The sequence below is a fragment of the Theropithecus gelada genome, chromosome 2 (genome assembly GCF_003255815.1).
Source record: "Theropithecus gelada isolate Dixy chromosome 2, Tgel_1.0, whole genome shotgun sequence".
NCBI lineage: Eukaryota > Metazoa > Chordata > Mammalia > Primates > Cercopithecidae > Theropithecus > Theropithecus gelada.
Window position 1 is genome coordinate 178,929,208 of NC_037669.1, and position 14,346 is coordinate 178,943,553.

The following is a 14,346-nucleotide window of genomic DNA, read 5'->3' on the forward strand; positions in this document are numbered from 1 at the left end:
TTCTCCATGTTGGTCAGGCTGGTCTCAAACTCCCAAACTCAGGTGCTCCACCTGCCTCGGTCTCAAAGTGCTGGGATTACAGGTGTGAGCCATAGTGCCCGGCCTAAGAGGTTTTTTTTTCTTCCAAATTTTAGAAAGGTAATAAGGTAATTTTGTGCATTTATGTCAATATGTGACATGTACCCCTGAGTCTGGGACTGCACTGTAATGAGACAAATTCATGTTTCTGCAAGAACACGTGGATTTTCCTGCTAAGAGGGATAATGAGGACCACATTGCTCCCATGTCAGCTCAGGTCAGCTTTTACTGCCAAATGACTTTTGAATTTACTCTTGCTTTTCAGAGGATTTAGGGAATCTACGATTGCAGAGAAGGGATTGGTAGACTTGGTTTTAGTCCCCTGGGAACTTGTCTGGGAGACCACTGCAGAAACCAGAGTTTTATAATCTCGCATGTAGCGCCTCCATTGATAAGGCATGAACTTTGCATTGGAATCTTATCTTAACAATAGCTCATTCCCTTAATATGTCTAGGAAGATAGAAAGTAACTTATATCCATTTTTAATGTGCAGCAGGAACCACAGCTGGTTCCTACTGGCACCTCTAAGCTCCTGGGCCACAACGGTTATGATACCATTTATTCAGAGAGGCTTCAATAGGTTTTCCAACAAATCTGATTTAAGCTAAAAGGTCAAAGCAATAACATTTGCCTTCCTCATAGCACCAAGCACTAGGGTCTACACACATGTGTTGCCTGAGGATTCATTCTCTGTAGCTCATCCAGCTGACCTCACTGCAAGCCTTGTGAGCTCCAGAGAACAGGGCGTTTGTCTCCCTTTACCAGTAAAAGCAGCTACTATTTCTTTTTCTTTTTTTGGAGATGGAGTCTTGCTTTATCGCCCAGGCTGGAGTACAGTGGTGCATTCTCGGCTCCCTGCACCCTCCGCCTCCCAGATGCAAACAATTCTCCTGCTTCAGCCTCCTGAGTATCTGGGATTACAGGTGCCCACCACCACGCCCAGCTAATTTTTATTTTTTTTTAGTAGAGACGGGTTTTCACCATGTTAGCCAGGCTGGTCTTGAACTCCTGACCTCAGGTAATCTGCCCACCTTGGCCTCCCAAAGTGTTGAGATTACAGGCGTGAGCCACTGCACCTGGCCAGCAGTTACTATTTCTTAAGTACATGCTGTGTGCCAGATGTCACACTGGGTCCTTTATATTTTATATCATTTTATTTAATCCTCATAGTAACTCTGCAAAGATGGAATGCATTCTGTCCATTTTGCATATGGAGAAACTGGGACTTGAGGGCCTGAAACTGAGAGGATGCTTGAGGGCCAGGAATGGAATGCAGGTCTTCTCATACCAACCACAGTTGTGAACCTTGGCGTCTGTTTGGCTCCCAGTATACACAGATGTTCCAGTTTCTCTTGCCCCTGGAAGTAGCCATTTCCACTGTACCGTCCTGAGCAGGAAGTGCCAGCCCAGATGTTGGGTCTTGGCAGTCTTTTCAGCACAGCAGCTCTAAAGAGCACCATTTGTTATTACAAATCTTCCAAGAGACCCTTCTACTAAGGATGGTGCCAGAACTGAGCACATGACTTATTAGCAGGGGCCGAGAGTCAGAAAATGAGACCTTCCTGTTGGCACTGTCTCCAGCCAGCCTGCCTGAACCTACAGGCCTCAGTCCCTGCTGTCACCTGGTGGGATCACGTTATAATCAGGATCCACTGAGTCTTCCTGTCTCCTCTTAACCAGTCAGTCCAAATGCCTTAGCCTGACGGGCACAGTCAGGTTCTAAATGACTGCCTCTGGCCTCTAGCTGATACAATCCTTAAACAGGAATAAGAAAAGTAAGCTACTGTGTATACTTTATAGTTTACACAACTCTTCAGCAATATGGTCTCCTTTGAGATGGGTGAGATTTGTATAGTTTTTCCCATTTTGTAAATGGAGTACAATCAGTTTGATGGAAGGTTTAATCCCTATAAGAGAGGTCCAAAATAGCATTGGTTTAAAACTTATTTCTCTCTCCTGTGATAGTCCCGAGGTAAGTCACCCGTTCTATAAGATTACCCGTGCCCCAGGTTCCTCCTTTCTTGCATCTCTGCCATCTTTAACAGTTGGCCTGTGATCCAAGGTGGCAGCTTCAGCACCTGCCACCACATCTACATCCTAGTCAGGGGGAGGGAAGGTAAAAAGTGGGCAATGGAGGGCACACTTCTTCCCTTTAAGGCATAGTGTTGACGTTGCATATGTTACATCTGCTCACATTCTGTTAGCCTAAACGGGGTCACCTGACCACATCTCCTTCCAAAGGAGGCTGGAAGGTGGAATTTTTAGGTGGCCATGTGCTCAGCTGGAAACTCCGTTACCATATAAAAAGAGAGAAACATAGCCGGGGACAGCCAGCAGCTCTGCCACCGATGAAACAGCTAAAGAGGTTATTTGCCCAAAGCCACATAGCTATGAGCGCTACTGGCCCATCTCCTGGATCCAGCAGCCCTTCTTCTAGTTGCTTATTATATCTTCCTTCTTTCTTTTTTGGTTGTGGATTCAAAATAGAGCTTTTTAGATGAAACCTACATGGAGATTCCCAACAGACCTGATTCAGTGTGTCTGGGGTAGGGCCTGAGAACATGCTTTTCTGACAGATTTCCGGATAGTGCTGATACCACTCCTGCACTTTTAGTAGCACTGAGTTCCTTTACTAGCTGGTTGTAGACAAGGTGGGGAGGGAAAAGGGGATTCTTATCCAGCATCAGCCTATACCTTTTTCTCAGCCTTTGCCCAGACCCAATTTTCTGTCAAGCATGAGTGTCTCTTCCACTAATGTGTGGTAATAGGGACTAGAGGGCCAGAAAAGCAAGCCGCAGGTGAAGAGGACATCCCTACCACCCTTAAGAAGTGAACTCTGGGCCAGGTGCAGTGGCCCACGCCTTGTAATCCCAGCACTTTGAGATGCCAAAGCAGGAGGATCACTTACGCCCAGGAGTTCAAGACCAGCCTGGGCAACATAGCAAGACCTGTCTCTACTAAAAATAAAAATTAGGCTGGGCGCGGTGGCTCACGCCTGTAATCCAAGCACTTTGGGAGGCCGAAGCAGGCAGATCATGAGGTCAGGAGATTGAGACCATCTTGGTTAACCCAGTGAAACCCCATCTCTACTAAAAATACAAAAAATTAGCTGGGTGTGGTGGCACGCGCCTGTAGTCCCAGCTACCCGGGAGGCCAAGGCACGAGAATCACTTGAACCCAAGAGGCAGAGGTTGCAGTGAGCCAAGATCACGCTACTGCAGTCAGCCTAGGTGACAGAGTGAGATTCTGTCTCAAAAAAAAAAAAAGAGAGAAAAGAAATGGACTCTGATGGAAAAGATGTGTACAATGCTGATTATACTAATAAAAGGGATATTTAAATAAATGCTGAAAAGAAAGGCAGGTGAAGCTCCAGGGGAGCCATCCTTCCCAACTGTTCACTTAAATTTTCGGCAGTTTGGGTATGCCAGATGGTGAACCTAGGTAGCTATGTCTTTAAACTCTTGAGGACCCAATATCAGATGCCTGAAACTCTTGCCTTCTTAGCTGTCTGATTAGATGTAACAACAGGGACAGGAGCTGCTCATTATCCCCCAGTATCCGTTTTCTTCTGTAGTAATAGAAGTTTCCATTGAGCCTTGGCCACTCTGCCACTGGGTGGGCCCTGGGACTGAGTTCCAGCTGAGAGGATGTTAGCAGCAGTGATGTGTGAAGCTTCATGGCCCTAAAGTGAGGCTGCTGCTTTTCTCCTCCCCCACCCCCGCTTCCTAGCCGCTGGGATTCTGCTGTGGTAGTGGGACACCTCCCAGGCCATGTGGAGAATGGTGAGACCCTAGAGATGACCAAGTATTGCGGATGGAGCCTGTGTCCCTGTCACCCTGAGGCTGCCGGAGCACCTCTGGTTGCCTACGCCTTAGATAGGAGTGAACTCTTTTTCCTAAGCCACCATCTTGGGCCATGTCACCACAGCCAAACTTACTAACTGTATATTATCTCAGGGCTTCTTTCCTTTATCTTGAGACCTGAGATTTATCTTAATATGTCCACAAGTACTATGCGTAGCTGGGTAAAAATAAGCCAGTATTTGAGAAATTAAAAAAAAAGAGAGAGAACATTTTTATACCAAGGAGGGATTGGCTTTCAGAAAACAATAGACTTCTCTCTCCTCCCTTCCTCCAAAAAAAGAAGTTGGAAACCTTTTGGGTTTTTTGTTTGTTTGTTTGTTTTTGTTTTTGAGACGGAGTCTCACTCTGTCACCTAGGCTGGAATGCAGTGGCATGATCTGGGCTCACTGCAACGTCCCCTCCCAGGTTCAAGTGATTCTCAAGACTCAGTCTCCCGAGTAGGTGGGATTACAGGTGCCTGTCACTACGCTCAGCTAATTTTTGTATATTTAGTACAGATGGGGCATCACCCTGTTGGCCAGGCTGGTCTCAAACTCCTGACCTCTCAGGTGATCCACTCGCCTCGGCCTCCCAAAGTGCTGGGATTACAGGTGTGAGCCACTGCACCCGGTGGAAATTTTAAGTTACTATATTGTCCTTGTAGCTGTCTTTCACCATGGCCCAGGGAACTGGCATTTCAGTTGGAGGAGCCATAAGGTTTTTCAACTTGAAGAGTCTCTGATCCAGGGCCTATTTCTCTATAGCAACAAGACCTCATGTTTCTATGAAGCTCAGTGACATTCTAGAGCCCTCTGAAGCTTCACGTATCCCTCCTTCACTTCTGTAGCCCAGATTTCTTTTTTTAACCTTTATGATGATCCTGGTTTCTTTGCTCTTCTCTTTTCTTTCATCTCTCCACTTATTTTCACTACATTTCCTCCAACCCAGGCATTCCCCTGGACATGTTTACTTTTGGGAGTGTTAAACAAGACTAGGGAAGTCACAAAGTTAGGTACTGTGAGATAGTGCCTGAGAGAGGCTTCTAATAACCTGGCAGAGCCCCCAGCGTGGGGGGTGCACAGCGGGAGAATGCCCCTGCCTTCTACTCACGTCTCTACCAACCTTCTTCCCCTTCCCCATTTCTTTCCAAGGGAAATAGCAGTTTGTTTTTTCTCTAGAGTTCAGAAAAATGGGCCATCCTTACTGAGAGATGGGGTCATTGCATGTTCACAGGTCCTAGACTCAGAGAGTCTTTCTTTCCCCCATCTCCCCTCTGCCCCTCTCATCCACATGGGTTCATGCACAAGGCCCAGGACATCAGGGCAGTTCTGGCCAGGCTGAGCTTTCCCTGAATTCTCTTTCATTCATTCTCATTCTTTCCTTGTATAAAGAACTAGACATGCATGACAGCCCTGAAACACATCCTCAAAGATGTTCACCGCAGTAGCATTTGTAATCCTGGAAAAATTAGCAACATTGAAATGCCCATCACTAGGGAAAAAGTTAAATTATGAAGTATTAGTGACGAGACAAGACTAAATGACTTGGCAAGTACTAAATGTGCGTAACTCTATATTCTAAGAGGTGATAAGGTGGAAAAAATACCAGTAAGAGCTTCTGTGTGAATGCACAGATGTGTTTCTAGACCAAAAAGTAAACAAAAAAACAACCAACAATCCTAATGAGTCATTCAGTGAGACCAGGGCTTCTTAGGGGACAGTTTCGGCAGCCTGACCCTGGGTCTGACTGTGATGAAGCCCTTATCTTAAAGGTGAAGTGCCCTGACCCGGGGACAATGTGAGCACAGGTGGAGGTGGTGACAAGGACATCCAACCTCTGTCATAATGCTAGGGCCTGCAGTGGGAAAATTCTATGTACCTTTTTTTTCTCTGAGAAGAAAAAGATTGCTTCCTCCCTTTCCCCTACCCCTTCCTCTGTCTCCAAGTTACCGAGGGAAAGATGTTAGACCGCAGAGGGCCCGCTCCTTGAGAGGCATCCCCCTTCCTCCCCAGTTGGTTTCTGCTCTGGTTTCACCTCACCACCGCCCCTCCCCTGTTCAGGCAGGACCCAGCTTTGCATGGTTCAGAGCATGGTTTCTTAGAGTTTAGACATAACTGAAAACCAAATACCTACCGGGACTTACATATCTTCTCTAAAAATAGGAAAAAATAAGGTGAAGCCAAGGGTGACGTTAGTTCCCAAAGGGCTGTAATAGTGTCTATAACCGCCTTTTTAAGAACTTACAGCTAGGACAGAGAAGCTCACTTAAATATCCCTCCCTGTTTGGAACAGGGGGTTAGGGAGTCAGCTGGGTCTGTTTTGGGGGGCACTCTATTGCACCTCTATGTCAGGGACACATGCAAGGACCACAACTGCTGCTGAGGGCCAGGGGCTGAGGCTGAGCCCACTGAGTGGGCGCCACTGCTGCCTGCCATCCTCAGACAGTGTCAGCTCGGCTGACATCTGGATGAGATGAGGCTCAGGAGCAAACCGAAGAAGCAAAATGACTGAAGGGGCGGCATGCAGTCTCAGTGTCTTGTGGGGGCAGGGGGTGGCATCTGGTATGAGCTGCCGTAAAACCCTCTCCTCTCGCACTTGCTGCCTCCCCAAGGCCCTGAGAGCTGCCTTCCCACCACCGCCTTGTCTCCCACCCTCCCACAGGTGTCCCACTTGGGCCCCTTCCCTCACCAGAGGTACAGCCCTGGTCACTTCTGAAGTCCAGAGATGTGCAGACCCTCCCCTCTCCCTAAACACTCTGCCCCTGTGTCCCCCCAGGGCCTGTGCTTTAACGGCAGTGCCTTCGTCTTGTACCTCTCTGCCGCTGTTGTAGATGCATCTTCCGTCTCCCCTGAGAGGGACAGTCACAACTTCAACAGCTGGGCGGCCTCGTCGGTGAGTAGCCCTCCCTCCCCACATGATCCTCCTCTTCCCTCTCCAAGGCTTGCTTGGGGCTGGGGAGGACAGAGTCATCTGCAGGAAAAAGCAGCGCTTGCAGTAGTGACAAATTAGCAATTGGCTTATTGGTTTGAAAATATCTAAAACTGGCAGGGGCCCTCCTGGCCTGAAGTGGGAAAAGGCTGGGAGATGCTTGAGTGAATGCTGAATGACTGGAACAAGATAAGGATTCAAGGGAAAAAAACTGTTTAAAGCATGCTAAGAATAATTCTACTGCCTATAATTTATTAAGTGGGGGAAGGTTGCAGAAAATGAACAGAATATGATTCCATTTAGTTTTTTTTTTTAAGTGAAAACGTTTGTTTATGCATTGAGAATGCCTAGAAAAATATATACCAGTAGAGGTTCCTTCTAGAGAATGGGATTGGGAAATGAGGGGAGTGGGACGAGGAACTTCTACTTTTCTTTTTTTTTCTTTTTTTTTGTTTAGAGAAGGGGTCTTGCTCCATCACCCAGCTGGAGTGCAGTGGCATAATTATAGGTCACTGCAACCTGGAACTCCTTGGCTTGAGCCATCCTCCTGCCTCAGCCTCCTGAATAGCTGGGACTAGAATCTGCACCACCATGCCCAACTAATGTTTTAACTTTCTATAGAGACTAAGTCTCGCTGTGTTGCACAGGCTGGTCTGGATCTGGGCTCAAGTGATCTTCCAGCCTTGGCCTCCCAAAGTGCTGGAATTACAGGAGTGAGCCACCGCACCTGACCTTACTTTTTAATTTATATACTTCTGCTTGCATTTTTAAACCATAAGTGTGTATTATTTTTCTAATTAAAAAGAAAATACTGGTATTAAGAATCTCTCTGAGATTGGCCTTAAAATAGCCCATCTCCAAAAGAAGCCTATCGGAGGAGGGGAGGCAGTTAGACAGAAATGCCAGAATGATTATGTCAAAGCTGATTGATGGTACATGGGGGTTCATCATATTCTTTACTTTTATTTCTATTTGAAGATCTCTATTTAAAAGTAGATTGGTCGGGCACAGTGGCACATGCCTGTAATCCCAGCACTTTGGGAGGCCTAGGCGGGTGGATCACCTGAGGTCAGGAGTTCGAGGCCAGCCTGGCCAACATGGTGAAACCCCATCTCTACTAAAAATACAAAAAAATGAGCCGGGGGTGGTGGTGGGCACCTGTAATCCCAGCTACTTGGGAAGCTGAGGCAGGAGAATCACTTGAACCCAGGAGGCAGAGGTTGCAGTGAGCCGAGATCACGCCATTGCACTCCAGCCTGGGCAACAAGAGCAAAACTCCCTTTCAAAAAAACAAAATAAAATAAAAGTAGAGCACATGGATGCCGGTGACATTAAAAATCACAAGCTTCGTCAAGACTGGGCTCAAGTTAACACATAGCAAGAGTGGACTAGAACTGGGTGGACGCTGCCCCATTAATTCAGAAGGGCCTGCATTTCCTCCTCCCTGTTCACACCACACACACCATGTGGGCTCATTGCTGACTCTGGCCCACTCCACTCATTTATGTGAACTGACACGGTAGCAATCCCAGATTGTACCCTGGACCTAGGTTGTCTGTGCTAAATTAGAAATGATACACTTTTCTCAGATGCACTGCCGGTGCATTCACTCCTAAGTGAACTCCCTGAGGTTATCTGAGCAAAACTACAGGCTTTCAGATGTTCTCTAAAATAAAAGCAGCATAGCCAGAAATCATTTGAGAAGGATAGTAATTGAACCAATAAAGTAGTTTTAGATGACAAAGCCTGGTATCAAGAGAAGGTAGTGAGTGCATGATTCAATGGAGGTGAAATGATAACTTTTGCTAATTAGGATGTGCCCTAAACCCCACTTCTATTATGCTTTGTTTTCTCCAGTTCTTTGCCTTCCTGGTCACCATCTGCTACGCTGGAAATACATATTTCAGTTTTATAGCATGGAGATCCAGGACCATACAGTGATTTACCATTTTGATAATTAAAAGGGAAAAAAAAGGAAGACTTGTCACTGTAAAAACAGCTGTAGGTATAATGTATATTCCCAGAGAATTGTATTTAACTAATTAATGTTTTTTATATTCTTAAATTTGCTCACAAATTGTGGTTTGTTACAATTAAACTGGATACTTATTTGCACAGTGTTGTAGCTTATAATGAACTCTTAAGTATCTTATTAATGTATTAATGTCTTCATAGATGGTATTTTCTTAGACAATGTTTAAATAGATAAATTGCTAATATCGAGAATGTATCAAGTTTGTAAACCTAACTTTTAAGATGCCAGATTCTTTTTTGATTAAATGTTGCAGAATCCCAACTAATGTGTTTGATTGGAGAAAGGAGACCTACTGTTGAAGCCGGAGGCTAGGCTGTCAAGGCTGGCAGGAGGCTGGGAAGTCGCCCTCTTCACAGGGCTGCATGGTATGATATTGTCAGGAGACACTTATCCATAGTCCCAGGGCAAAGAGGCAGGACATTCATCTCCCCAGTTCTGGGGATCATCGATCAGTGTTCATGATTTTCATATGCTAACAGGTTGCCCCAGAAAGCACCTATTCAGACCTGGCCTTGGACATCAGTGATAAGCTCATGGGAAGCTATGCTACTAAGTGCAGTGACTGACGTGCTTGTGATGTTTTTTCTAATATGCATTAGAAAAAAATATATAACCATTAAAAGGATAAATATCTGAATTTATTGAATATATCTTAAAATTATCTTGCTGGCTGGGCGCCGTGGCTCATGCCTGTAATCCCAGCACTTTGGGAGGCCAGGGTGGGCAGATCACAAGGTCAGGAGATGGAGACCTGCCTGGCCAACATGGTGAAACCCCGTCTCTACTAAAAATACAGAAATTAGCTGGGTGTGGTGGTGGGCGCCTGTAGTCCCAGCTACTTGGGAGGCTGAGGCAGGAGAATCGCTTGAACCTAGGAGGCAGAAGTTGCAGTGAGCCAAGATCGTACCACTGTACTCCAGCCCGGTGACAGAGCGAGACTGTGTCTCAAAAAAAAAAAAAAAAAAAATTGCTGACCACAGTAACACGTGTACTATCTTTTGTGAAAACTACTGGGCTGGGCCAGGCATGGTGGGTCATGCCTATAATCCCAGTACTTAGGGAGCCTGAGGTGGGTGAATCACTTGAGGTCAGGAGTTCGAGACCAGCTTGGACAATATGGCAAAACTCCATCTGTATCAAAAATACAAAACATAAGCCGGGCATGGTGGTGCACCCCTGTGGTCCCAGCTACTTAGAAGTCTGAGATAGGAGGATCCCTTGGACCTGGGAGGCAGAGGTTGCAGCGAGCCGTGATCATGCCACTGCACTCCAGTCTGAGCAACAGATTAAGGCCCTGTCTCAAAAAAATAAAAATAAAAAAATAATAATAAGACACTGCTGGACCAAAAGGTTTCAATGTGCCAAATCTTCAGTGCAAAAATATTATAACATCATTATTAGATATTATCAGGTAAGGAGAAGAACTCAGCAAGGCAGTATGTACTTAGAGGAAGTGTTTTTAGGTAGGACGGTTCTTGTTAGTACAGCAGTGTATCTTGGATGACTTTTCAATATGAGCTTTTGAAAAACAAAAAAACCACAGAAACGTTAGTGTAGCTGATGAGAATGCACAAAGCTGAAGCTGTGCACTCTGTTGATATGACTCCCATGGCCTCTGCCTCTTGGTCTCTCACCTGTTTAGCAGTGCTGTTTTTTTCTGTTTGTGCTGGTTCTCTTTTTCTGATTCTAATTCCGTATCCAAGCTCTGATTACCCCTACACAGGAGCGTTGAGATTTCTTCAGTGTCTAGTCATACCCACCACAGACCTTTGAAAGTACCAATGAAGAATGTTCTGGGGTTGTGGACTAGGCCCCCACAAAGAGGTAGTGGGGAGGGGAGCTCCAAAAATGAGAGGTGAGTGTAGGGTATGGATGTGTGTGAGCGGATGGTGTTGGCGGGCACACAAGGCCACTCTGTGCCCAAAATGTAGCAAGCCATGGAAGGCCGAGCTTCCATAGCACAGACCTGTAGGCAATTGGTGCTGTGATCTTTGGGGAGCTGATTTCCAGTCATCAGTGATTTTTTTTTTTTTTTTTTTTGGAGAAGGAGTCTCACTCTGTCGCCCAGGCTGGAGTGCAGTGGCGCAATCTCCGCTCACTGCAAGCTCCACCGCTTCCTGGGTTCATGCCATTCTCCTGCCTCAGCCTCCCTAGAAGCTGGGACTACAGGCGCCCGCCCTACACCCGACTAATTTTTTTGTGTTTTTAGTAGAGACGGGGTTTCACTGTGTTCGCCAGGATGGTCTCGATCTCCTGACCTCGTGATCCGCCCGCCTCGGCCTCCCGAAGTGCTGGGATTACAGGCGTGAGCCACCGCGCCCGGCTGTCATCACTGATTTTGCAGAAAAGCTGAAATAACTAGTCCCAGTTGGCATGCTCTGCCTTTCCGTCCAGCTCTCCCTCTCACACTCACAAAAGCATGTGCACCTTTCACATACCCTGTGGGTTTTTCAAGTACTTTATGTTGCAAACAACACTCCATAAAAGTCAGAAAAACAGTAACTTAAAGAGGCCTGCTTCTGGAAACAGAAAGAAGCGTGCTTTTATGCTCCATGCAAGCATGTGTGTGTCATTTCTATAATGATGGCCACATTTATAGAATGTAACTTCTGGGGTGAAGAGTGCCATAAACCACACTTTGAAATGTTCTTCAAGTAGACTGTAATTTTAGTTCTTTCTTGAACTGGTAGCACCAAGGCATCTGTTTCAAAAGAACAATGCCTAGTTTGTGTCCATGCAGAGGCACTTGCTGTCTTATTTTATTGGTGTTTTTTCAGAAGCATGATCCTTTATGTTACCTGAGAGTTCACTAAAACAACACCAAAAAGCATTTATTTTTAGCTGAAAAATTATTATTTCATCTTTTGAATACTGAGGCTTCGTTCATGAATAAGCTTTAAGTATAGGTTTTTAGACAACAAAATGATTCTCCATTGTTCAGATTGGAGCTGTAAGTTGTGTATTGGGTTTGCTTTAATTTTTTTTTCTAATAACAAGAGAAAACAAAGCCACACACAATGCAGTCAACATAAGCATAGGTTTCTGGGAGCTTGAAAAATATTATTACAGGGATAGTATACAAGGTACTTAAACTCATCTCTGCCATCTGCACTTGCCATCTGCATTCACCTCTCAGCCATTCCAAAACCTTCATGTCCTCTTTGGTGGAGCACAGTGAGTTTTTAACTTGATATATTTACCCACTCATGGCAAATCAATAAAATGCTTTAGGCAATTAATCTCTCTTTATTGCTATTTCCAACTTACTTCTCCCAAAAGATAAATATTTGGCCAACCTTTGAAAACTACAAGAAAATCTAGAGAAGAGGATGTTCGATATCAGTAATTTATTTTTTATTTTTAAGTTGCTGCCTTCACAGGAAAATCCCTTCAGGGCATCAGCACAAAAAAGATTATAAATACATGAAGTATCTCTGTAATAGAAGGTACACATTTAGAAATGCTAACTGAAGATGCAGCCCTGGGTAGAAAATCAACTTAAAGTCCATATTTTTGTCCTCTAGACAATTATTATTTTGATTGAAAAGATGAGTTTTCACAGAAAAAAATTGGTTTTATTGAAATTTAATTGAAAAGATAAATTTTCACAGAAAAAAAAAATCTGGACATATGATATATGCAAGCAGATGCACACACACACACAAGCACACACACTCTGAAAGGTGGCAGCCTGAGCACTTGTTAACTTGGATGCACATGAATGTTCTGCTGGCAACATCTGCCGCCAAATGTGAATTGTAAGCAGACACCTGGGAAGGAAGGTAAGATAACTTCCAGTGTTGATGGTGACCTAGAATAATGGGGAAGATTATAATGTATATTGTTATAAGTTGGGGAGTATATAAACTTGGGTTTTTGGTAAATACAAAAGAAGACAGGGTTTGGGAGAAAGTGCTTGGCATCACAGAGTGATGACTTTTCAGAAACTTAGGAAGGTAAGTGGGAAGAAAGGTGTTGATTAAAAAGATATTCCATTTGGAAGATATGTTTTGAGAAAACTTTCCTATCTATGGCAGCATTGTTTTTGCTAGAATATTCAGAATAGCGAAATGAACCCAGGGCATAGTGAACCTTGTGGCTGCCTCCCCAGCATCTTTTCTTCCTCCTCATAGTCTCAAACTGCCCTAGTTTTTAATTCAGTATCCAGAACACCCTCTTATAGCCCCAGTGTTTTGTGAGAGGCCAATTCCATTAGCACTCTAGGAATGTAGCCTACGGCTCTGCCTCAGCTCATCAGCATGAGACCACCCTCCGCCACAGTGATTGGTTCAGAGATGGTCATGTGACCCAGGGCTTGCTTGGGAGTTCTGGGAAAGAGGCATGCTGTGTATGTGTGTTTTACGTAATATACATTGACCCTTTATGCCAGGCACTGTACTAAAGGGCCTTCCATCTATTATCTCATTTAACTCTCAGAAGGGGAACCCTGCACAGTAGATACTAGATTATCCTCACTTTACAGATGAGGAAACTAAGGTACAAAGAGGTTAAGCAATTTTATAAAATGTTATAAAAGTCATCTAGCTAGCAAGTGTGGAAAGCAAGCATATTAACTGCTGGGGTTAATGTATTATGTATTTAAAGCACCTGGCACACAGTTGGTGCTCAACAAATGATTTCCCTTTCCTTCATTTTTTTAAATGTTTTGTTTTAATTGACAATAATTTTATGTATTTTGTGGGTACAATGTGATGTGGCTTTGGGGGGTTTTCTTTTTTATTTATTTATTTATATTTTTCAAGACAGGGTCTCACTCTGTTACCCAGAGTACAGTGGCACAATAATGGCTCACTGCAGCCTCAACCTCCAGGGCTCAAGCAATCCTCTCACCTCAGCCTAGCTGGGACCACTGGGACCACAGTCGTCTACTACCACACCTGGTTAATTTTTTATTTTTTTCGTAGACATGAGGTGTCACTACATTGCCCAGGCTGGTCTCGAACTCTGAGCTTAAACGATCTTTGTGCCTCAGCCACCCAAAGTGCTGGGATTATAGGCATGAGCTGTGCCTGGCCACAATGTGATGTTTTGATTTTTGTATACAGTGTGGAATTATTAAATCCGTGCTTACTCTTTTTTTTTCTTCTTCTTCTTCTTTTGAGACGGGGTCTCACTCTGTCACCCAGGCTGGAGTGCAGTGGCAGAATCACGGCTCATTGAAGCCTCGACCTCCCTAGACTCAGATGATCCTCCCACCTCAGCTTCCCGAGTAGCTGGGACTACAGGCATGTGTCACCACACCTGGCTAATTTTTGCATTTTCTGTAGAAACAGGGATTCGCCATGTTGTCCAGGCTGGTCTCAACCTCTCAGGCTCAAGCAATCCACCTGCCTCTGCCTCCGGAAGTGCTAGGATTACAGATGTGAGCCACTGCACCTGGCCTGCAGCTCTTTTGATGGAACCCTTAGAACCAACAGTCCTCTCCTTGGGTGAGAAAATAT

At 44.9% G+C, this 14,346-nt stretch overlaps 1 protein-coding gene across 2 annotated transcripts in view; it reads left to right on the plus strand.

Moving 5' to 3' along the window:
• Positions 1-9,145, plus strand: part of CMTM8 (CKLF like MARVEL transmembrane domain containing 8) — a 129,584-nt gene extending 120,439 nt beyond the window's left edge. For both annotated transcript variants that reach the window (XM_025376271.1, XM_025376272.1), the window contains 2 exons: positions 6,697-6,813; positions 8,707-9,145. In XM_025376271.1, coding sequence (XP_025232056.1) covers positions 6,697-6,813; positions 8,707-8,790 — 201 coding nt within the window. In that variant the 3' untranslated portion in view covers positions 8,791-9,145. The remainder of the gene's footprint in view (positions 1-6,696; positions 6,814-8,706) is intronic.
• The last annotated feature ends 5,201 nt before the right edge of the window (positions 9,146-14,346 follow it).